The 26223-nt window shown below is 36.9% G+C and overlaps 1 protein-coding gene across 6 annotated transcripts in view; it reads left to right on the top strand.

Annotated features, from left to right (window-relative positions):
- Positions 1–8965: 8965 nt before the first annotated feature.
- The window catches only part of LOC127809667 (sodium/hydrogen exchanger 7), a 156853-nt gene continuing 139595 nt past the window's right edge, over positions 8966–26223 (top strand). For 5 of the 6 annotated variants that reach the window (XM_052348650.1, XM_052348655.1, XM_052348651.1 and 2 more), the window contains exons 1-7: positions 8966–9265; positions 11622–11672; positions 11778–11869; positions 20357–20434; positions 20506–20663; positions 21054–21155; positions 21264–21381. In XM_052348650.1, the coding sequence (XP_052204610.1) occupies positions 9064–9265; positions 11622–11672; positions 11778–11869; positions 20357–20434; positions 20506–20663; positions 21054–21155; positions 21264–21381 (801 nt within the window). In that variant the 5' untranslated portion in view covers positions 8966–9063. The remainder of the gene's footprint in view (positions 9266–11621; positions 11673–11777; positions 11870–20356; positions 20435–20505; positions 20664–21053; positions 21156–21263; positions 21382–26223) is intronic. The other variant, XM_052348652.1, reaches the window with a different exon arrangement.

The following is a 26223-nucleotide window of genomic DNA, read 5'->3' as shown; positions in this document are numbered from 1 at the left end:
AATTATAGTATTTAACAAAATCATAAATTTCAAAGTAAGAAAAAAACAAAATACATCGTAAAATATCTTTTATATATATGTGGGAGGTGTATGCGCACTCTTATTAAATGAACAACTAAACGAGTTTTTAATAAAATTTAAATAAATTATAAATGAGTTTGTTTATAAACATAAATGAAATTTGAATTTTTATTTGAATTCATTTATCTACTTAATAAGTAAACATAAATAAGTTGTTCACTAACCAACCCAACAATTCTCTATATATTTTTCTTGAAAAAATTTTAAAAACCATCCCTAAAATTTGCCTTATTTGCAAAGACATCCCTAATGTCTAGAAAATAGCAATGACCTCTCATACACTTATAAAATATGGTAAAATGACTATTTTATTTATTTATTTATTTCTCTCTCTCTCTCCTCTGATTTTTTGAAAAAATAAAAAACTGGTGATGGTCAGCCATCGAACGGCGGCCACCGAAGAACTGCATTGATTGTTGGAGGTTCAAGAGTTGCATCATAGTTAAATAATTAGCAGTCATTAGGTCACAAATTGAACACAATAATTTGTTGGGGTTAACGCCACACGCGCGTACACGAACATGAGGAAACAAGCAGAAGTTTTCAAATCTAACCCTTTGAATTGCACAAAATTGTGAACCTTAAGAATTGATTCCTTTAATTCAATTTATAGAATCAAAGTGCTTGATTCTCTACAAATAGAACTCTAAGATTGGCTTTGGTTTGCATTTTGTCTACACCAAAATTGAACTCCAACCCCTATAGATGGGTTTGATCAAATCAACACAATGGATGAGAAAAATGTAAAGCGAGAAATTAAGAAAGAAAATGTAAGTGCGTGTGTAATACCCATGTTCGTATTAAGTTGCCACGTAATTTCGATGAGTTTAGGATACCGAAAAATTAGTTTGATAGTAGTTATACGTACCGAATCAATTACAGGGAGTGTCTCGGAGTAGAATTATCTAAGAAAAATGATATGGTCTTGATATACGTTCCGAGTTAGGATTTATGGTATCAAAAGAAATCGGATCAGGAACAATTTTCGGTACAGCTAAAATACAGCTGTCATTTAGGCTGTAAAATCGAATCGTTGTAGAAGGCTCCCGAAAAATCAATGGAACCCTAGGGGGGTTCCGATTTTGCGTAATAAGCAACCCTTCAGTAATTTGGGGATGAAGTGATGGCCCAATAAGGATACTGGAGTAAAATCAGCATTATCGAGTAAAATTTAAGCTATTAATTATGGATTTTCAGTATTAAAATGCAGTTTAATTCAGCATTTGATGGCATATTTGCTATTAGGGAATTGCACGAGTGATATTATGAGAAAATTGAGATTTAATGCATAATTTTATATATTAATGTAATACATGATATATAAGTATATATATATATATAGACAGGTGGGACTTGAAGCTTCTGTGAAGCTTTAAATGTGAAGATTTGGTACAAATTGCAAGCAATTGCTAGCGAAATTTGAGGATTCAATCTGTAAAAATCAAGGAGTAGGTAAGATAAGATGATTTGAGGAATTAAATGCAATGCGTAATATATATGTAGTACGCGTGTATGCGTGAATGAAGCTTCATGTTGCTGCAGGTGGAATTATTCAAATGATAGAGTGATGGATCCTCTGCAAAATTCTTCATGGCCAAGCGAGATTCGCGCAACTTGAAAGAAAATGGCAGTGAGATTTAAGGAGGATATGGCAGCAAGATTTAAGAGATTGGGTAATTAATGTTATATAACATATATATAAATATACACACGTTCGTGAGCAATGGCCGCCTATAAATAGAGAAGAAGTGGGAAGCAAATGGCAGGGAACTCGAGCTTCGGTCGAGAGAGAGAGAGAGAGAGATAGCCGAAAATGGCCATGGCAGCAACAACAAGTTGTTGTTCGGCAGCCATGGCCGTGCACCTTAAGCTCGGTGGAAGCCGGGCCAGCAAGCCGAGCAGCAGTGATGGAGGCGCGGTGATGGCTGCAAGCACGCGGTGTCATCGCTGAGGCGGTCGGAAGCCCGAAAGGCAACAACCGAGGCTATCGGAGGTGGCCTGGGATGGCCAGTTTCGGCCATGGCAGTTCCACGTCGAGCAGGGAGGCCCGGGCAACGATGGTGGGCGACGCAGAGGTGATTGGAGGCTCAAACGGTGGCAGCAGGGGCGGACAAAGGCGGCCTCGGTTGGCTGGTTTCAGCCATGGCAGTACGCAAGTGCTGGTTCACACACGTAGAAACAGGGGAAAGAAGGGAAGGAGGAAGAAGAAGAAGAAGAAAAAGAAGAAGAAAGAAATAAAGAAAAGAAATGAAAAGAGAAAGGAAGCTGGGCAGGTGGTGCACGCGCAGGGCAAAGGAGGGAGATGATGAATAGTAGAAGAAGAAAAGAAAAGAAAAGAAAAGAAATGGAGAAAAAATAGAGGAAATGCTAGAAAAATCCCAGAAAATAGGAAATATTGATTTATTAATATTTCGGAGTTTTTGGCAAAAAAAAATGGCCGGGTCACGTGTTTCCAAGATAGGGCACGCATATCGAGAAAACTGAGGAAGCTAAGTTAAGCTAAGTAAAATTTCTTAAAAAATTTCAGAAATTTAGGAATATTATTTTATGAATTTTCGTAGTGAAATATTTGAGAAATATTAAATCTAGATTTATTAAGGAAAAAATAGGAAGAAATAGAGAAAAAATGATAGAAAATGCCAGAAATTATGAAAAAATAGGTTTTAATGTTTATTTAAATAATTATGGTGATTAGGATACTTTGAGGCTGAAGTTGAAGAGACTCGTGCAAATTTTAAGGTTGGCACGCAAATCGAGGTAAGGCACGAATATTGAGGTAGCCCGATAAGCTTGAGAAGGTAAGTAGTACTCCCTAATTAAAGTTAGTTTTAAGGAAAATGGTTGGGTTGTAAGTGATTTATGTTCCTTGAAAATGTTTTCATCATATTGACATGCCCTGATATGTATCCATCACGTAGACTACATAAATGACATGACTATGAAATGCATAAATACACATTGATATCATTGATCACTCCCATTTGAAGCCGTAGGGAGTACGAACTGGCACTGTTACTTTACCAATGGTGCACTCATACACCTCGGCTTCGAAAGAGGGGGCCGCAAAAATGGTAGGTAGCATGAAGGGTGCAGTTGACACCTACGAGGTAAGACATTGCATACACACATGATATAACATTATGTACCTTTACTTAGATGATTCATCATCTAACTTGGGCTTTGCCCTTGGAATATTCAAACATTCCAGGTGGAAATTGTAGCAGATACAAGGATAAATGAGGCATGAAATGGCACTTAGCAGAGTGGATGAAGAATGAAATGTATGTAACGTAGCCCCTGTATTAAAGTTCTGCTACTTTAGATTCTGAACGTTTTGAGGAATGTTGTAGATGTAAGAATTTATTTATGATTAATGTTAAAATATCAAGTTTCGATCATTGCTTCCGCATTTGATGTGTATAGTGATTCTCTTTCGAGATTAATGCATGGGAATTCTGGGACGAATTCGAGAAATGATGTAAGTTAGAATAATGTTTGAAAGAAAAAATTATTGTCCCGAAATTGTCCCAAGTTATAACGTGCCCGAAAAAGCGGGGCGTTACAGCGTGTGTGTGTGTGTTTGTGTTGGAAGATTTATTTTGAAGTATGGTTGGGAAACAAATTTGTGAAATTGGAGTAAAGAATGTGTTATCTTTCTTTAGGGTTTGAAGAAACTAGAATGTTAAAAATAGTTAGTGGTGGTGGAACAAGATAGGGCTTAAGGCGGGAGTAGTGGCAACTGTTACAAGATAGAGACTACGATAACAATGGTAACGATGGAAAAGCTAAGGTTGTAAATGGGGGTGACAAAGTGATGGCATTAGTGCTAGATGGAAAGAAAATATGGGAGATAGATATAGAAGTCGATGGAGGGAGATGGTGGTGCAAAGAGTTATAACACCACTAGTTCATGGTTGCCAAATAGTTTCTTAATTAAAGATAGAGAAAAAGAAGATAGCATAGCAAAACATATAAGAGAATTGAGAGAAACAGTGAAATAGCCTTTCAAATATAAGAGTTTTTTTAGTCATTTTAAAGTGAATAATGCTATTGGTATATCTTTGTGTAGACCAAATATTTGTGTACACCTTGTGCTACATAAAAGTGTACCAATGACAAAAATATTTCTCATGAGACGCGTGAGGCATATGGAGGCGAGAGATATTTTTGTCATAATATCCCTTTATATAATTTAAGATGTACAAAAATAATGTACATCTAGTATAATTCTTTTAAAATATTCAACTAAACTTAACTGATGTATAAAGAGTAGATTCCAATGGGTACTAACTTCAGGAATATTATCTACATTGACCCTAAATCTTAGGAAAACCGAAGGCATTTATTTTTTTCTTTCTTCTATCAAACATTGAGCCAACCGAAGATCTAACTTCATGTGCAATAATTATTGTAATTACTAATAAAATATCAACGAGAATCCATATTCCAATGGAATAAACTAAATAACCAGGTTGATACCTTGACATAATTAAATTGTTATGCCACTGCCACAAACTTCTCGCCATATCGTCAATCAGAGACTTGGTTTAAGTGCTTATTATAAGCCAAAATGCATTTCTTAATGTTATCAGATTCGTATGATTTGTCAGCCCAGATGTAATCACATGTTCTGGCATTTGTTAATTTATGTTTAATGTCGCTGCATCAGAGCTTGACATCTAATTATTGTATTATTATTTTTAGTTGATTTTTTGGCTCAAGTCTATAAATTTTATAATATATAATCACTCATTTAAAATAATTTATGTCACGAACTCCACCTAATACCTTAACTGTTATTGTATACTTAACATTATATAATCCACCAAACTAACATGTAAGCCAGATTTGAGAGAAAAGAATAAGAACCCAACAAAACAATCGTCTTCAATTTGGCAGTAAATATCGATTTGGTTTTTTATTGCAAACTTGTTCGGTTTCAACTGCTCTCTCAGAAAAATCAAAATTCATGCTTAATAATTGAAAAAATGTAAAAGGAAAATCCAAATTATCATTATGCTTAATAAGAAATGGAGTGGTAAGCAAAGTGATTTGCCCTTTTTTTTTTCCTTTTTTTGGGTGGATGCCCCACCTTTGATTTTCTACTTTTAATTTTAGCTGTGATTGTATGAGTTATAATGTTGTTGAAAAGTCAAACTTTTTATAAGTTATATTTTTTTTAATAGATTCTGATATTAAAAAGTAGTGTTTGATAAGAGTATGACTAATAAATTATGCAGAGTATCAGACTGTCAATGAGTAAATTTTACTTTCTTGAAGAGAATTTAAGAATTATATAATCTGATTGAAAATGTTTTGATTTCAATTTCTACCAAAGCCTTGACTTATGATGTGACCTCAAGGTATGATTCAAATATGATTTTAGGATCATGCTGTTGAGCCATTTTGAGGGGGTGTACAGGCCGATGGTAAGAATATGTGGTGAAGTTCGGATATTCTTTTAAGTATCTTTTATGCTAGTCTTCTGAGTTTAGATTATATGTCATTTTTAGATATATCAATATTTTGAATTAGTCCACGTGTTACCTTACGATTAATTGATGAGTATTTTAATAAATCTCATCAAATTTTATAACAAGACTGGTACATACGAAATGTAGATTGATAAAATCTCAAGTTAAATATATTTTTTAATTTCTATCCTAGTTGCCAAACTATAGTGAGAATGAGAGGCAAAATATGGTTGACATAATTATTTATTTTATTATTATTTTAAATTTTATTGAGATGAGTTAAAATATAGATTTAAATTATTTATAGAATATTACAAGTGTTGGATTTATTTATTCAAAAATGGATGGTATGTGAAATGAATGTTGAATTAATGATATGATAGATAGTTCGGCTTGTGCTAACAACTTGTAATCCAAAGACAAAATGAGGGTTTTGCCCATTCAGTCACAGTCAGTGTTTCAGCAGATTAAATGGATTAAATTATGATTGTTTTTATATAACATGATGATAATGACGCATGCATCAATTGTGTCCATCTACAAATAATAATAATAATAATAATAATAATAATGTATGTTCATTTGATATTTGACAATGTTAGAGATAAACTATTTACATAGTTCATGAATACTATGTTATCTACTGGGGTGCATGAGATCCACGCCTTCCTCACTGGCAGGCAAATGTTATCTTGCCCGCCAGATCAAAGCCGGCCCTGGGCCAGGGCTACCAGGGCCATAGCCCAGGGCCCACAAATGAGATGGCACAATTTTTTTTTTTAAACTTTTGTATATATGTATATAAGAAATTAAAAAAAATTAACAAAAGAAGTTGCCACTTGTACCTATCAAAAGAAAATTTTATTACTATTTTTATTTTGTTGGTACATGTGATGATTGTTTTTACTTTGATTAATTATGAAGGATAAAAGTAGGGGTGTTAATGGTTCGGATTGGTCCGGTTTTATAAGAATTAACAAAAGAAGTTGCCACTTGTACCCTATCAAAAGAAGATTTCATTGCTATTTTTATTTTGTTAGTACATGTGACGATTGTTTTTACTTCGATTAATTGTGGAGGATAAAAGTAGGGGTGTTAATGGTTTGGATTGGTTCGGTTCTATAAGAATCCAATAACCGAACCATTTTTAAAGGTTATCAAAAAATAAGAATCGTAACCGAATCATTACATATATAAAATCAAACCATAACCAATCCGTCACACCGGACCAATTTCGGTTTTATCCAATTAACATTTAACTTCTAAATATTTTTGTAAAATATAAAATTACAAACAAATTTGTTAATTAAAATAAAACCATAACTTCATTAATGCTTCAGGTCTTGAAGTAAAAGTAAGACAAAATAATTTATAGACTATCTTATCAAATGAGATTACATCGACCATTTAGTATAGCAATAGCGCATAAAATGTTAGAAATAAAAGAGTTCATGAATCTCACTAGTTTCCTAAGAAGTGATACTATTTATGCATATGTATATATATATTCTCAAAAAATTATAATATATATAAGTATAATATCGGTTCCAGTTCGGTTCGAACCATGGTTTGAAAAAAAAAATCAATAACCAAACTAAATATATTGGTTCTTAATTTTTTAGAACCAGAACCTAACCATTGAACCATAGAACCAATCCAAAAGGCATGATTCGGTTCGATTTGGTCCAGTTCATCGGTTTTTGGATATTTTTTGACAACTTTAGATGAAAGAGAGATTAATCAAATCAAGAAATGCTTACGGAGATTCGGGAGGAAGTATGTAGACTTAAATATGTTGTTTTCATTTTTTAATGCAATATTTACAATGCAAGGTCCTCTTTTTCCTTCATTTGAGATTTTGTTCCATTGAATTTTACTCAAATAAGATTTTAATGAGGTCCCAAATTATTTTTTCTTATCTTTTATAAATTTTTATAATTTTAATAAAAATAATTAATTAATAATTTTTTTTTTATTTAATTTATATAAATGGGCACACTTAAAAAAATTTGCCCTGGGCCTCCAAAAACTCAGGACCGGCTCTACCGCTAGTAGACAACATAGCATCACTGTTACACAGTTTGTGCTAATAAATTGGACTGACAAAATCGACAAGTATATAATTATAATCCTATGAAATATTGAAATTTGATATTTAAATTAAAGGTCTATTTTTTCTTATTATTTTGTGCTTGCAAAAGTATTATATTAACTTTATTACAATTTACAAACAAGTAATTAATTGATTTGAATCATCATTTTTATTAATCATTATGACTTGTATGAAAATGGTTTAGACCATGTTATTTGTGCATTAAGAGCTACATCTTGAACTATATATACGCTCGTAAATGACGAAAATATTCCTTATCGTCTTGGATGAGGAGTATTTTAGTCATGCGTCTCACCACCTTGTATGAGAGATATTTTTATCATTTTAACTGTATTATGTAAGCCAAAGTGTAGCAATATTTTTCAAATAGTTTATTTTCCTCATAGTACTATAGCCAACACTCAGAGAACGGGTTAGTTGGCGGGAGTGTCCTCCCTTCTCTCTTTATCTATCTATCTCTTCGAGTTCAAATCACTCTCCCTCTTTTCGAGTTCAAATTGCAATCACTTTATTTGGTGTTTATATTGATAGGAGTACATTACAACCTCGTTTGGCTAAGCGTTTTTAATTGTAATTTTTAAGTTGCTCAGTTTTTAAACGGTGTAAAGCTTTTAAGTTGAATAGTGATTAAGTTAATAATGTGTTTGGATAAATGTACTTTTAAGGTATCAGTTAATAGTTATGTGTTTGATTTTAAATAACTTATAAGCTATTAGAATTTGATAAAAATACGAAAATAGATATGTTGTTGATTGTTGAATAATATAAAATTTTATTATCAAATATTGATAAATTATATATAATTATAAAAAAAAAATAATATAATATATATATACATTTTATTTTGTTCTTTCAAATATATCATGGAAAACTCAAAAGTTTCGGCAAACATGCAAGGCAATGGTGAGATGCGAACGACTAGAGTGATGGTGATGAGTTGGGACAATAGCTAGGATAATGGTAATGGCGAAATGCAAATGATTGGTATTGAGACAACGATGGAGAGGATGGCAACGACTAGAGATTAATTTGTCAATGAAAAATCAGTTGATGTAGATGATGAAGATAATATATGATTGAAAAAAACTTAAAGTTATAAGAGTAAAATCGTGATTTATTCGGACAAAGCAAATAAATTAGGGCAATATTTTAAAAAAGCTGGGCTGGACAGCTTTTGCAAAAAAATTAGTATGAGAACTTTTAAGCTATTTAATTTTGAAGCTCTTTAAACAATTTCAACACGTGACAAATAAGTTTGATAATTATAAGGTAAATGAATAGCTACCGTTTAGCCAAACGAAGCCTACATGTGTTTGCCACTCTGTTTATTTCTTCGTGAATAGACTGGAATTGAGGTTGAATTGGTGGTGGAGACCGACGGATTGAGGCGAAGGAATGACTTCAGTGGCGGAGGACGGGCCGTTTCCGATGAGGCTCGCGGCTGAGGTGGAGAGTTCAACTTCGAATCCGACGGATGCTGTGATCTTCGTAGGAATAAGCTTGGTCTTGGGAATTGCCTGCCGGCATCTCCTCAGGGGCACTAGAGTACCTTACACCGTGGCTCTTCTCATTCTCGGCATCGCCCTCGGTTCTATAGGTTCGTGCCACTGATTTCCGAGCATTTCGTGCCTGCTTTTCTGTCTCAGTTGTTGTGTTCTGCTTAAAATTTGAACCGTTCAAGGATTTCAATTACTCAGGGCCGTTTGATATTGCCGTCTTTCCCGTTACTTTGCTTCTGTTCCCGGCGTTCTTATAATGGAAACCAGGACATGTTTAATTGGTTATTTTTTGTTGCCACTATTGAAACATAGAAATGAAAATACTCGGACGCAAACAAAAAGAAAAGTATCTTCAAACACTTTTGTCCGGAAGGATGCCCAATCTCTGTACATCTATAAAACTAAAAAACATGAACATCTCCATCACCAGCTTAGCTCTCTCCGACTATTTCAGGGATTGTGGGTCAAAATCAGGAATGATGGTGGGTTTGAGGTGTATCAGTGTGACACTTCTCGCCTCCACTTATTTGATGTTGGTGTTGGGCCCACAATAGAACAAAGTAGCTTGAAATCTTGCTTATATTTTCCTTCCAGAACTACTTGTGTGAAACTCGTATATTGTCAAAATAAAGAAAGATAAATTTTGGAAAGATAAAGTAGAAAAGGCTGTTTAGATTTGTTAGGATCAGATCACACACCTAAATGAACGGAAAGATGTCACAAAAATTTAATGTGGTTCAGTCTCAATAGACTTATGTTCACAAACGCATAATAATATGAGAAATTTATTCAATAAAAAATAGTATAGTTTTTTAATGGAAAGACTATAAACTCTCTTAGGACACAATTTTGGTTGGACACTATAAACCCCTCACTATAATTTCAATTTCAGATAATTGGTCATTCTCTCACACAGATGATATCGGTTATCGAATTGTGGCACACTCCATGGGTGCTCAACTCAATAATCTGGTTACATAATCTCTCATATTATTAAGGTGATACCAATTTGTTAAGTAGCTCTAATTCCACTTGTTAGATAGCTTTGATACCACATGTTAGGGATAAATCAAAACACAAAAATAAATTCTATAATACTCATACAAGATCAAAATTAGAGACCCAGATTTAATGTGGTTCAACAATGTGCCTACATCCACAGGAGTAGGAGTAGGAGTAGGAGTAGGAGGTATTCACCATGTGAATAATGGCTTACAGAAGAGATAAGCTCTCACTCTCAGCACCAGAATCCCGATGCACCCAATCTCACTAAGATTTATTGGTATTTGGTACCTTTTTGTGATAAGGCTTACTAAAGTACCTTATCAAGTGCCCATCAGAAAAAAACCAAAGAGAGTATTTTCTTAAGTAAAATCCTTTGAAATCACATTCCAACCATGCAGACACATCACACAATTCTAAATGGGTGTGCTTAGTTTTGGAAAAAAAATAACCCATATCTTGCCAATGTTGCACTGATGTATTGCATTAAACGCAAACCACCATAATTCCCCATTGCTATTTACAAAAATATCCCACTATGTGGGGTTGGCTTCCCTAGTGCTATTTGTATTTTTAATTTAGTTGGTGGTGTTTATCGCTCTTAAGTGAAAGATAATTATGTGGGACATGCCACAACAGAGGACCACATGAACTCAGGAAACCATGCAGTATGATTTGAGAAAGTGTTAAGAAAGCTTGATAGATATTATTGGGCTTTTTGCTAACCGTTTAAACTTTTAGATGAGTTGGTGTCGAAAACTTTAATGTGGTATCAGAATTCTAGTTCTAAGAAATTCTTAATTTTCGTCTTCCCCATCCTCAATATTTGTTGTGCACTCAAGTTCTGGGCGTTAAAGTGCATTTTACTTATGTCTGTTCGTGTACAACTATGTGAAAGGGAGTGTTAATAAAACTTGATATACATTGTTGATCCCCTTTTGTAATAGTTTAAATTTATGGTGATCAACGATTTACTGCTAATTAGTAAAATTGTAGTTCCTCAAATGTATTTTTTTTAAGATAAGGTGATATTGATTTAGTTTTTTTTAGTTAACTCCATCCTCTGACAAAACCTGAGAGGGGAGGTCATTGTATTTTTCAAATGTGGGTATGATTTTCTGCTATGACCCTTACTTCATGGCAGGCATGGTTAGTTTAATGTACACTAAATAATAAAAAATAACTTGTATATGCTTATGCACCACATTTGACTTGACCATTCAACATATACAGTCATTCTCTATGGCTACATACATTTCCTTTCTAGCTTCACACATCACCCAAATGGGTTACAGTTACACCATGCCATGAATCCAACGTAATTAAAGAAATCTAGGTTAGGAGATTTAAACACCTTTGTGTTGCGTCTGAATTTCCGTTACTCTTTATTTATTTCAAATTATGTAAAAAATCATAGTTATTAAAGATTTTTAATAAATAAGTCTCATGCAGAATATGGAACAAAGCATCAACTTGGGAAGATTGGGGATGGCATTCGTATCTGTGAGTCTATTTACATTTTACTTGAGTAATATGAACAAGTCATAATTTTTTGCTTCTGATTTAGCTTCCAATTATATGTGATTTCTTGCGATCATTCTTGTGCAGGGGCACAAATTGATCCTAATCTTTTATTGGCTGTTTTTCTTCCTGCACTTCTTTTTGAGAGTTCATTTTCGATGGAAGTGCACCAGATAAAGGTTTTGTTATCTACTTTCTCAACTTGAGCAGTTGTCGGTCAAGTAGTGGTGACTAGATAATTTTTTTTACCCTCTGTTACTTTCTTTTATCCCTCTCCTGTAATCCTGAATTACATTAATTTGCTTGGAACCATTGTATCTATTGTTGTTGGTTAGGTGCTTAGAGCTGTGGGGAAATGTGTAAAAATTCATTTTGTATACTGTTGAGATATGATTTATATATAGTATCTCTACAATATAGTAACCATATATTTTGAGATATATAGAATATATTTATGATATATTATTTCCTCATTTAGTAGTGTTCATGTATATAAAGGTTGTACATACCATTCAACAGTGATATGAAATACATTGTTCTATTACGTATACATTTGAATAAAGCCTCCAAGAGATTTTCAACAACAATGAGCAGGTATTCAAATTTATGACATACAAATAAAGGCTGTATAGGTTTTATTGAGTTGTGGTCATTTGATGTGCCATTTGTTTCTTGTTTTTACATTTATTCTAAGAAGGCAGTGACAACATCTTTTTATCCATCTAGCTTCTTTTTTCTTTTTTATATTTTTTTTGGCACTGTTTGACTAATAATTTGGTAAAGTGATCTTACGGCAACAAATTTCATTAGCACTTTAAAACTCCAATAAATCTGATCAAGTCATGATGATTGGGATCACAAGATAACAAATAAAGATACCAGTTTTATATAAATAGAAACTTTTAATCTTATCTAAATGCATTTCAGTTTTATTAGGACTTTTAGTAGATTTTCTAATTGAATTTGAATGGTATTAGGTTATGATATTAGGTAGGAGTAGTTTTAAAATATTTTTAGTTGTTTTAGGAGTTTTATCAAGCCTATGTATATGGCTTATTGGTGTAATTCGAAAATATGATTTTTGGAGAGTATTTTTTAGAGCTGGAGCTCCCCCACCTCTCCTTCCTTCTTCTTTGTTGCTTCTTCTATCCTCTGTTTTCTTCTTCTCTGTTCCTGAATCACCTTACTACTGGTGTATATATATTTGTGTATGTGTGTCTTTTTTCTGGCTTATCCTTCTCTTCTCCCCACAATTTCTTCCCTTTGTCTCTAATCTTCTGCAATTTTCTTACTGTCCTGCGTCAAAATCTCCTGGGGGATGTAGTTTACACTTATTAGGCATGTACACACTTTATATGTGCACCACATGCACCCAATCCATGCTTAGTTTTTGTATATTATTCTGCTGGATGCATTCTGCACACATTTTCCCTGCATTTCTTAGTCATAATGACTTTCAATTGGTAGTCATAAAAAAGAAATTGGCGCCTTTAAAAATGGAAGGAAGGTTTACGGCATAACTGGTCTTCAGTCAATGGATATGGTTTTAGTGACGCACAAGCTGCTTGCTTCCATTCTCTCACCAGAGGTGCTTGGAGTTAGACCTATTGTTTTGTTGCTCAATGCAATGGCGATCTGGCCTTTGTTGTCACTTGTCATAATCATTCACTGTCTGGCAGCAATTTTCTGGTGTTAACACACTTTTGAACAAAGAAAAATCAAAGGGGTTTAAATTGTAATGGAACTTTATGCTTTCTTGCTTGTTTGATAAATTATTTAGCACGTCTTTTATTAAATACCAAATGATTCCTCAAAAACTCTAGTGTGGCAATTATGTCTACTTAATATACCTTTTATTTCTTCTGATTAGGGAATATATCCACATGCATTTATTTAACATGGAATTTTTGAATCTGGGGTCTATATATATAACTAAAAAATTTCCTCCAAAAATTGTAATACATATAAATTTTCCTTGTCATCATTCCCATGTTGGTGTACTTTTTTCCTTTTCAGAAATTATCTTGTCATCGTTTCCATGTTGTGTTGTATCTTTTTACATGCTTAGGTAGAGCATCTAATTGTGTTACAATAGGCATTTAACATCACAATTTTGTACTGAAAATTTTAAATTTTCTTCTTGTTTGTTCACTCATCTTTTCTTCTGCGAGAACTTTCTAATAGAAAGCTGCTAATGCTAGAGGCTTTTTCATTGGATGTTTCAAAGTCCATTGTTTGGTGCAAGACTTCTTTTGCTAGAAGCAAGAGGTATTTGATTGTGGCCACTTCATGTATATGATGCCAAAGTATGCCTCCTAGCAACATGGATTGGTGGGAGCAATACCCATCATGCCTTCTCTTATCTTATGCTTCAGCATGAATGGGATAACTTATAGGAACAGATCACCTTAGGGAACATGTCCCCCATTTGGTTTTAAGGGTCATGATTAGGTAGTGAAAGGTCATATTATATTCCATGTACTTGATAACGTACCATAATAACTAAATTGCCTCCCTCTAACAATAAAAGTCAATCGTGATTACTTCCTACAATCTAACGATTAGTCCTAATTTCGATAAACTTTGGAAGTGAATCTCAGTCAAATTAGGTAAACCAATCTTGAGTAGGATTGGTTTGCCATTGGGTCTACAGAAGACTTGCATTGTGGGTTGAGCCAGGTTTAGATGCAGATCGAGGTCCATTTGGCGTACATGTGTCACATGTGTAATTTTCGGATATATCAAAGATGATGTGCAAATCTGACCACCAAATATATTACGAAAAAGAAAATGTACCAAATGGCGGAATGCTTTTAGCTTTCGAATAATCAACTTGAGACACTGCAAAAGATAATGGTGAGACTGCCCCGTGACTAGGTAGGAAAACCACTCCAATGCTTAAGTCAGATGTGGAGAAATAGTACAAGAGCAAGAGAGCTAAAGATCGCTATTGAGAATGCTTACCTCAGAGGAGAGATCCTCTTTGTAGTAGTTTAGAGATAATCCTTTGCGTATGATTAGGTCTCCTCATGGATTGGTGTCTAGGAGTAGTTCATCCTAGATGGGCTTGACGAAATTAGTATTATCTCTGAAGTTTACCTTCTTAAGATTTAGGAGGAGGGGTATTTCCCAAGTTTATCAGGATCAGGACTAATTGCTAGATTGTAGGAAGTAATCACAATTGACTTTTATCCCTTAACTCTAAGAGAGAATCCTAGTCAAATTAGGTAAGCCAATCCTGAGCAGGATTGGTTTGCCTTTGGGTCAGTAGAAGGCCCCCTTTGTGGGTTGAGCCAAGCTTAGATGCGAATTGAGGTTGGGGATGGCCTGGTGTACATGTGTCACATGTGTAATTTCCGAATATATCACTTATGCTTCAACATGAATGAGATAATTTGTAGGAAAAGATCACCTTAGGGCACCCGCCTCACATTTGGTTTTAAGGGTCATGATTAGGTGGTGAAAGATCATGGTATATTCCATGTACACAAGATCACATACCATATTAATTAAATTACCTCCCACTAATGGGGCTAATTTATCTAAAATTAACAAGTTGAGGCACATAATTTTCTAGGTGCTGGTTCCTGGGTACAATATGTCAAATATGGAAAGAGGATGTATACTTCCATTGGGGTACTGAGTTTCAATCATTGTTAGGAAAAATTAAGTAATTGGCATCACTCTGGGTTAATATTTATTATAAATTGTTGGACGAGATTGGGGTGTGTTACAACCCTCGGTTAGAACTCACCCTAAAAAATTAGCTCTTAAAGGGAGGATGCCCAAGAGGTTATAAACCCCACACTAGGAGCCTGGACTTCTAATGTGGGACAAGTCCCATACCCTACAGTGGACCATAACATACCACCATGCTTCGTATCTTGGCGCCCACTACGGTAGGCTGTGTACTAGCCACTGCTAGTCCCGGGCGAACACTGCTATGCTAGCGTCACCTCCGTCTCCGCTCGTTTGCACTGGGAGCCATGGGGCTGACTCTGATACCACTGTTACAACCCTCAGATATAACTCACCCTCAAAATCTAGCTGTTAAGGGGAGGGTACTCAAGAGGTTATAAACCCCACACCAGGAGCTTGAATTTCCAATATGGGACAAGTCCCATACCCTACAGTGGACCATAACATACTACCACGCTCTGCAGCCCGACGCCCACGACGGCAGGCTGTGCACTAGCCACTGCTAGTCCTGGGTGAACATTGCTATGCTGGCATCACTTCCCTGCAACCCTAGGCAAATCTTAGGATTGTCACGACCCCAATGATATATTAGTAATACATGTCATGTGTTTTCCTTATTAGTTGCATTAGTTGCATTTTCTGTTGTTGTTGTTAGCATCTTCAATTGTAAGCCCATAAATAGGCTCGAGTAGTTAGAGAAAGTTAGCTTAATGAATAATTTGAATTCTCTCATTTTCGCTCTCCCAATTCTCTTAGTTCTCTCTCCCATCTTTCTCTCTTCTTCCTCAATTCTGCCCGTTTTTTTCTTTCCCTCTCTTTCTGCCCTATCTTCCTTTAATTCGTACCAAATTCTTTCCTAGACCCTAAGCAAATCCTAGGGTCGGAACATTTGGTATCAGAGCAAGGCGATTTCGGCTATGATTCGAAAGTCGTAGTAGTCGACCAAGGCGATTCTGTAGCAAATTCAGACAATAGATTGCAGAGTTGATTGAGGCAGTAGGTTTGGGGATCTGAAGCAGTGATTTCCTACGCTTCGTGGTGGATTAATTTTCAACAGTCCTGGATGCAATTCTAGTGACTGGAAAATTCATCAGAGCAAAGCACTTCGGGCTCGGAATGGGAGACAAAGTGGCTAGGTGAGTTTCAATAGTGAATCAGAGAGAATCTGAAGGCAGTTCAAGAAGCTGTAGCAGAGAAGATCAATTGTAGGAGGTGCTACCAGAGCCGAACTTGTTTCAGGAGGTTGTTTATCCCTCGGGATTGACGGCTTTGATCAACAAGTTAGTTGCAGATCAGAGGCATGAAATTTAGGTGAATTCCAACAAACCAGTGGTCGGTGAGTGGGTAAGAAGTGGAAGGCTTGGGGCGATTGTTGATCCACAAAAACCGCCATAAGAATCCAAGCGATCTTGAATCCGCAATGAATCGAATGCAGAACGGGAGGATCGTGATTGGCATGCATGCCATTGACAATTGCTTCCAGTGACGGACTTAGATCCAGTAAGAAGAGGAGTTGCGCAACGGAAGTAGCTTTAAAAGTGTGACTTCGACTGTTGTTCCAAAGCAATTGGATCTTGGTCACAAGGGGGCGACTCCACTGGAGTTATTGAATTCACGTGAATTCTGATGATCATTGGATGGTGATTGGGTGGAGAAGGAGGCGCTGGCTGGGGTGATCATGGAACTTGCTTAACCATGGGTAGATAGCGATCAGTTGTAAGCAAGTCCGATAGTCAACAATTCAATTGCAGATTAGAGGAATTGAATTCGAGAGACTAGGAAGCATAACCTTGAGCGAGGCGAGAAGGAAGGTGCGGCCGCTGCGTGTGACTTCGGCTGTTGTTCCAAAGCAATTGGATCTTGGTTACTGCATGTGATTGAGCTGTGAAGGAAGGCGTGGTCGGAAACGGTTAATAAGGGAATTCCGAGCAACGGTTGGAAACGGTCCATAAGGGAATTCCGAGCAGCTGGATTAGGGTGATTCTCCCAGGCGACTACTGTGAGGTGATTATTGGAGGTTGTTTAGCAACAACTGAACTTTGGAGGTTGTTCCTGAATCAAAGATTGAGGAAGATTGTACAACACGATTGATGGAAGATTGATTTCTGACGCTATTGATCATTCTAAAAAAGAGGAACTATCGGCCTTAAAAGTAGCTAAGGCGGAGGTTTCTGGTATACTTGGAAGCTCACATGGTCACTCAAGCATGACAAATAGAGGTGTAATTGGTGTTGTTGGAAGCCCTGGATTTAGTAGCAACAATAATGGAGTTGGTGGTTCTACCCCTAGCATTCTTCCAATTGCTGCAGCGATGGGTAACCGTAGTGCTGTTCCAGGACTTGGAGTATCTCCAATTCTAAGAAATGCCGGTCCTCGAATAACCAGTTCAATGGGAAATATGGTAGGTGGGGGAAGCATCGGGAGAAGCATGAGTTATGGTGGAGGATTATCTATGTCTGGTCTTGCTTCTCGCTTAAATTTAGCTGCCAACAGTGGCTTTGGAAATTTAAGTGTTCAAGGCCCTAACAGACCAATTAGTGGTGTACTTCAACAAACTTCTCCGTAGCTAACCAGCCATCCCAGTTCTACTGGAGGGTCTCAAGGATAATTGGGTTCACTTCGTAAACAAGGCCTTGGAGTCAGTCCCATTGTTCAGCAAAACCAAGAGTTCAGCATCCAGAATGAAGAGTTTTTGGCTTTACCGGGATTCAAAGGTGGCAATGCTGATTATGCCATGGACTTGTACCAAAAAGACGAACTTCATGATAATAGTATGTCTATGAAGCAGTCTCAGCATTTCTCTATGGGGAGATCTGCTGGATTCAACTCAAGAGGAACTGAGGAAACTGGGAAAGTGCTGTGCTATCGTGGGAGAAAAGTTGTGCTAACTTCAAGCAAAAGATAGATCAAATGGACGAATTGCTGGTTCGGCTTGCTAGGATGTATCGGGTCAGTATTCTGATTGAAATGAAGGTTAATCGAATTGAGTTTGTGGAGGATCGAGGTGACTGGTTTGGAGAGAAGTTAAATGACTGAAGCGATTGACAAATTTCACAAACTTAAATAGGTCGGATCGGTGATGGAGTATTAGGATAGGTTTGAAGAATTAAGGTCTTTGATGTTGACCTTGCAAGCTGCCTTAATGGAGAGATACTTTGTCTCCAATTTTATTAGAGGTTTGAAGGACGAATTGAGATCATTGGTTAAGATGATGATGCCTGCAACTGTGAAACAAGCGGCTAAGAAAGCAAGGGATCAAGAATGCAACTTGGAAGCCATATTTAGAAAGAATGAGTTGCAGCCTAACAAATCTATTGAGAGCAACTATCAGATTGAAGGAGCCTCTATGGCTATAGATCAGGTCGAACATGAATTTGAGGAAAACTTGGAGTTGGACCAGCCAATTGTAACAAAAAAATCCAGCAAGGAGGAAAGAACGAGCAAGGATGTCGGTAGGAATCACAGTTTATATGTGCAGGAAGTAAGAGATACTCCAATGAAGGAGACCCCTACTGAAGATGAGGAAGGAGCAGATGTTGGGAAAACGGTGGAGGAATTTGTTGTCGAGGAAAACGACACTCTTGCTATTGTGCTTGTTCAAATTTCCGTTGGAGAGCAACTGCATCAATTCTAGTTTTGGCTTCCAGAGCAGTTTGAATCCCTCTCTACTGTTGGAGATGAGATGGTGGAAGGTATGATAGGTCAATTGGAATTAATTTTGATAGCTACAGGGAAGGGGCGGATGGCCAAACCGAGTGTTGCAACAAATCCTAGTACTGCTGTTTTTGGAGAAAAAGACGTGGAAAGGCAAAAGAAAAGGAGAATACAAGATAATCACAAGAAAAGACAAAGAAGAAACCAGATTATTAAGGCTGGAATCGACTAAGGAATGGGGTCAACAGTTGTCAATTCTTGGGGACAAGAATTGTTTGAAGGGGTGGGGATTGTCACGACCCCAAGGAACCCCAAGGATATATTAGTAATATATGTCATGTGTTTTCATATTAGTTGCATTAGTTGCATTTTCTGTTGTTGTTGTTGTTAGCATCTTCAATTGTAAGCCTATAAATAGGCTTGAGTAGTTAGAGGAAGTCAGCTTAATGAATAATTTGAATTCTCTCATTTTCCCTCTCCCAATTCTCCTAGTTCTCTCTCCCGTCTTTCTCTCTTCTTCCTCAATTCAGTCCGCTTTGTTCTTTCCCTCTCTTTTTGCCCTATCTTCCTTTAATTCTTACCAAATTCCTTCCCAGACCCTAGGCAAATCCTAGGGTTGTAACAGGGTGTTCAAGTTTTAAAAGGAATGATAAGGTGGTTGGATAAGATAAAGATTTAAAAGATAAGGAAGCCTGAAGATAGGATAATGCTCCAAGATTCAAGGGAGAGATTCAAGCTTGAAATCAAAAGATAAAGGCCATCATGTTTTGGATATTAGTTACTGTTATCTAAATTTGAATTTGTTCCTATTTTTTAGGAGATAGGAGTAGATATTTTGCTTTGTATAAATATCTCCCTTTAGATTCAATAAATTCTTAAATAATCTTTCAAGAATTCAGCTTATTTTAGAAATATTTCTAGATGTTGGTTCATGGGTAAAATTTATCAATAATTTGAAGAGTCACTTGCGTCATGTTTCTGTTCAAGGGCAATCTATGATAGCCTTTCATGAAGCAGTGAGTTGAATGGTTTAGCAATCTAACATTATGCAGTAGCTGTCATTCATTAGCTGTTACAATTTTTATATAGCAATCTGTTACTGTATCTTTGAACTTGATCATAGTTGTATGCAAGATATATTGATATAGACCTTTACTATTAAATTCTGTATGTTAATATTCACTCAATTGGGGGTTAGCTTTGAGCATGTAATTTACTTTCTGATTTTTATAATTTTGAAATTTCAAGTGGCTTCTTTTTTTTAGCTATGTAAATATTGAGTGGCTTCATCTATCCCCTGAATTTCCCTGCAGAGGTGTATGGCACAAATGATTATACTTGCCGGGCCTGGTGTTCTCATATCAACCTTCTGTCTCGGATCTGCCATTAAGGTTTGCTGACCTATTTTGTGTTGTCAGTAAGTTTTATTATTTCAACTAATATATACAAACATATTCTGCAGCTCACTTTTCCATATGACTGGAGCTGGAAGACCTCTTTGTTGATTGGAGGGCTTCTTAGTGCTACTGATCCTGTGGCTGTTGTAGCTCTGTTGAAAGAGCTGGGTGCAAGCAAAAAATTGAGTACTATAATTGAAGGAGAATCCCTAATGAATGACGGGTATATTTCTTTGTTCTTTCTGTCCTGCGTTCATGTATTCAACTCTCCCAATATTATGCCTTTTCCGACTAGTTGCCATAAAATCAGCTAGTTGACGTCCATTTCTTTCATTATGTTGAGAATTATAATAATGAAATCACTTCTCTCTTAACATTGAAACCTATAGGTGATTAGGGCAAGCAAGAATTCTTCTACTGGATCTTTGCTGTCTTACTAATATTTATGAGTGTCTTCCCATACTTGACTGAGGTCTTGGGAAAATAATTTTGGAAGTATCTCTCTCTAACACATTAAGCCTTTAGATGAGTCATCAGTCAACAATTTTAAGAAGATAAATAACAATTATTTGTAGTTACATCCTTAACAAATTGTCATTTTTTCTGTTTTCAGGACGGCAATAGTGGTCTATCAGTTATTCTTTCGGATGGTCCTTGGGCAGACCTTTAGTTGGGGAGCTGTACTAGAATTTCTAACAAAAGTTTCTCTCGGAGCGTAATTTTTCTTAATCACATTAGTTTCTCTTGGAGTAGACTCTCCCTTATTCTCTACTGATGTTGTTATCTCATTTAGTTGTCTTCTAAGGCTCATTTCTTGGTCCAGTGTAGGCATGGGTCTCGCGTTTGGAATAGCATCTGTTTTGTGGCTTGGGTTTATTTTCAATGACATTGTCATAGAGATTGCGCTAACACTTACAGTGAGCTACATTGCTTTCTTCACGGTATGTAACTTGGCCAACCTGGGGCATCCAAATTTTAGGATTCATACATTCATCATTCTGAGTTTTACCGTGATTACTTTTATTTGGGATATGCCATCTCTAATGAAGTTTTCTTGCATAAAATGGATGTTAAACTAAATCAATTCATTTTGCTTGATCAGAAGACTCTAAAATATAATAATTTGTTGTAATTAGTTTTTTTTTTTGTTTGTTTTCTTTCTTCTTTTTTCTTTCTTTGTTTTTTTTTCCTTTTGGGGGGTAGGTTGTGTCAAGAATGACTGAAAATTCAATCTTATTATCCCTTGAAGGGTTTTCTGAAATTATATACAAGACAGCCTATCACAATAGGCAGTTTCCAAATCTAGATTTGGAAATCTATACAATTTAGGATACAAATACAGCCATATATTCTTCTAGAAGATATACCATACTATAAACTAAAGGAGATGGAGAAATAAGTTCTCTATTTTCTGTATATCATCAATACACTGATTTCTCTTTTTTCTTATAGAGGGAGGAAGAGAACAACATAATAGGAAAGAACAAAAAAGGAAAGAAGAATATACATAATATTCCTAACATATACCTATCAATCAAGGAGGTGATTTGGGGTATCAATTACATAGATTAAAGATAATTCCCCTTAGATAGAAAGGGAAATTAGCTCATTTCCATTCTTACACTCCCCCTCAAGCTAGCTTGAAGATACCTTCCATGGCAAACTTGCTCATTAGTTTTTCAAACTGATTTTTGTGTGACTCCTTTGTAAGAATATCAATGACTTGATCAACTGTTAGAATGTAGGGCATACAAATTAGCCCATTATCAATTTTCTCCTTAATAAAGTGCTTATCCACCTCTACATGTTTGGTCCTGTCATGGAGTACCAGATTAGGGACAATGAAAATCGTAGCTTTATTATCACAGTAAGCCTTAGTTGATAAGGAAGTGGAGACCCTTAAGTCTTCTAGTAACCTCTTTATCCACATAACCTCACAAATCCCATGGGCAATTGAATGAAATTCAGTTTCAACACTACTTCTGGCCATCGCGTTTTGTTTCTTGCTTCACCAAGCGACAAGATTACCTCCCACAAAGGTGCAGTAGCTCGACGTAAATCTTCTATCAGTAACACTGCCTGCCTAGTCCGCGTCTGTATAAGCCTCTATATGAAGATGTCCTCTGTGAAGCTTAGGAAGCAAACCCTAGCTTTTAATATGTATTTACAACCTAATTAAACTCATAGATTATACACCTATATATACAAATACAATTGGCCATGGGCTCTAATATAAGATTAACCCTAGATTATAACCATATAACTCAACACTCCCCCTCAAGTTGGAGCATATATATCATATGCACCGAGCTTGCTACAAATATGCTCAATTCGAGGACCCCTGAGAGATTTAGTGAAGACATCTGCATACTGGTCATTGGAATTGACAAAATTTGTGGTAGCCAGATAAAATCTTCTCTCGGATGAAGTGACAATCTATCTCGATATGTTTGGTCCTCTCATGAAAGACTGGATTGGAAGCAATATGTAATGCAGCTTGATTGTCGCAAATTAATCTCATCTGTGATATCTCCCCAAACTTGAGCTCCTGAAGCAATTGTTTTAACTAGATAAATTCACACGTTGCCAAGGCCATAGCACGATATTCTGCTTCTGCACTCGATCTAGCAACAACCTCCTGCTTTTTACTTTTCCAAGATACTAGGTTTCCTCCAACTAAAACACAATATCCTGAAGTAGACTGCCTATCAGAGGGAGAACCTGCCCAATCAGCATCAGAATATCCAACTACTTGAGTATGACCTCTGTCCTCATACAATAGTTCTCTACCTGGAGCTCCCTTAATATACCTGAGAATCCGGACTACCGCATCCCAGTGCAAAGAGACTGCAAAAACTGACTGATAACACTAACTGAGAAAGAAATATCTAGGCGAGTGATAGTGAGATAATTAAGTTTTCCGACTAGCCTGCGGTATCTTCCAGGATCAACAAGAGGCTCCCCCTGTCCTGGTAAGAGCTTTACATTAGGGTCCATAGGAGAATCTATAGGTTTACAATCAAGTATCCCAGTTTCTTCCAAAATGTCTAACACATACTTTCGTTGAGAGATAACAATACCAGAACTACATTGAGCAACTTCTATACCAAGAAAGTATTTAAGTAACCCCAAGTCCTTAATCTGAAAATGATGGAAAAGATGTTTCTTCAATTGAACAATACCATCCTGATCATCACTTGTAATAACAATATCATCCACATAGACAACCAAGTATATACACCTCCCCTATGATGTGTGTTTATAAAAAATCGAATGATTAGACTCACTACGAGTCATACCAAAGTCTTGAATGACAACACTGAAACGACCAAACCAAGCTCGAGGAGACTGCTTTAACCCATATAGTGAGTGACGGAGTTTACAAACCTGCCCAGACTCCCCCTGAGCAACGAACCCAGGAGGTTGCTCCATATAAATCTCCTCTTGAAGCTCACCATGTAAGAAGGCATTCTTAATGTCTAGCTGATACAATGGCCAATGGCGCATAACTGCTATAGAGAGGAACAAACGCACAGAGGACATCTTAGCAACAGGGGAAAAAGTGTCACCATAGTCAAGACCATAAACCTGAGTATACCCCTTGGCAACCAAACGGGCCTTAAGGCGATCAACCTGCCCATCAGGACCCACCTTGACAGTATAGATCCATCGACAGCCAATAAGAGATTTCCTTGGGGGTAAAGGGACCAAATCCCAAGTACCATTGGAATGCAAAGCAGTCATCTCATCCACCATTGCTTGTCGCCACCGCGGACCAGAAAGTGCCTCACTAACAGTCTTAGGTACTGAAACAGAGGATAAGGAAGACACAAAAGCACAAAAAGGAGACGAGAGACGGTGGTAACTAAGAAAATTATAAATGGGGTGAGGATTGCGAGAAGAACGGGTACCTTTCCGAGGGGGAGACAAAATACCAGAGAATGAGCCAGGTTTACTGGTACTAGCCATGTTGGACAGAAGGGAGTTCTACAAGATCAACAAATCTGAAACAAAAGGGGGTTAAAAATAGCCAAATAAAGAGGCTGGATGATCTAACATAGAGAATGAGGCATGTTGGATACGGGAGATAGCGGATGCCGATGACCAGCGGTAGAGGATGGCGACGAAATCACCTGGACTGGGATGAACTGAAGGAGGTGAGTCAAATGGTGAAGACGGCGTCGCGATCGGAGTACTGGAGAGAGAGATTGGAGCCAAAACAAGTCTCTGAACAGAGCGAGAGAGGCGGCGCGTGGCAGTGGCAACGATGACGATCCTCCGGGGGTCGATAGATCGGAGGCCGGCAAACGCAACGGTGGTGGCAGTGGGTGTGATCGGCCACCGGACAGTGAAGACCCGCTGCAGACTAGTAGCGTGAGCACGGTGGTGGCGGTGTGCGCGAGCGGCGATGACGGTGGCACGGCAGGCTGCGGTGGTTGGTGGCGACGCGACCGACAGTGGTCGTCGGTGATGTGGGCGGCGGCAACTAGGGTTTGTACAGTGGCTGCTAGGGTTTGTATTTTGGCTCTGATACCATGTGAAGCTTAGGAAGAAAACCCTAGCTTTTAATATGTATTTACAACCTAATTAAACTCGTAGATTATACACCTATATATACAAATACAATGGGCCATGGGCTTTAATATAAGATTAACCCTAGATTATAACCATATAACTCAACATCCTCATTTTTTGAAGAGCAAACATTTTTCAGGTATTCCTTTTAGGTACCTTAGAATTTTCTAGGTAGCTTCAAAATGCTGTGAACCTGGTGAGTGCATAAATTGGCTTACTACACTTACTGCAAATGCTATATCAGGTTGAGCGTGGGATAGATAGATGAGTCTGCCCACAAGTATTTGGTATTTTTCCCTTCTACCACATCTTTGGCCTCAACAGGTTGTAGCTTCAAGTTAGGTTCAATGGGAGTTTCAACTATCTTACACCTGGGCATTCCTATTTCATTGAGTAAATCTAGGACATACTTCCATTGGTTGACAAAGATTTCTTCCTTAGGTCTTGCAAATTCCATCCTAAGGAAGTACTTTAGGGGTCCCAAGTCTTTGATCTCAACCTCATGTGCTAGTTTCCTCTTAAGCTCTTTAATCTCTCCCCTGTTATCACCAGTCATTATTATATCATTCACATAGACAATTAAATAGCCCTCTTATCGTCTCTAGAGTGCTTGAAGAACATTGTGTGGTTGGTTTGGCTCTAAGTATAACCATACCTTTTCATCGCCTTTCCAAATCTCTCAAACCACGCTCTTGGAGATTGTTTCAGACCATATAAGGATTTTTTTAGACTACATACCTCGTTGGTACTGAGGTTCTTCTCAAATCTAGGTAGGAGGTTCATAAATACTTATTCCTCCAAATCGCCATTTAGGAACGCATTTTTTACATTGAGTTAGTGTAGAGGCCAATCAAAATTCACTGTGAGAGAGAGGAGGACTAGAATAGAGTTTATCTTTGTCACTGGAGAAAATGTCTCTTGATAGTCGATGCCGAATGTTTGGGCGAACCCCTTGGCAACAAGTCTTGCCTTATACCTTTCTATGCTCTCATCTGCCTTACATTTTACAGTGAAGACCCACTTACAACCTATAGTTGTTTTGCCTCTCGGTAGCTCCACAATCTCCCAAGTTCCATTCTTTTCAAGAGCATTCTTCTCCTCCTTTATCGCTAATTTCCAATCTGGGTCACCTATAGCATCTTGAATAGTTCTTGGAACATGCAGGTTAGAAATATTGGAAAGAAAGGCCTCATGGTGATTGGATAGTT

Source organism: Diospyros lotus, chromosome 9 (genome assembly GCF_014633365.1).
Source record: "Diospyros lotus cultivar Yz01 chromosome 9, ASM1463336v1, whole genome shotgun sequence".
NCBI classification, from domain to species: Eukaryota; Viridiplantae; Streptophyta; class Magnoliopsida; order Ericales; family Ebenaceae; genus Diospyros; species Diospyros lotus.
The sequence above is the reverse complement of the archived record's forward strand: the minus strand, read 5'-3'. Positions and strand labels throughout refer to the sequence as shown.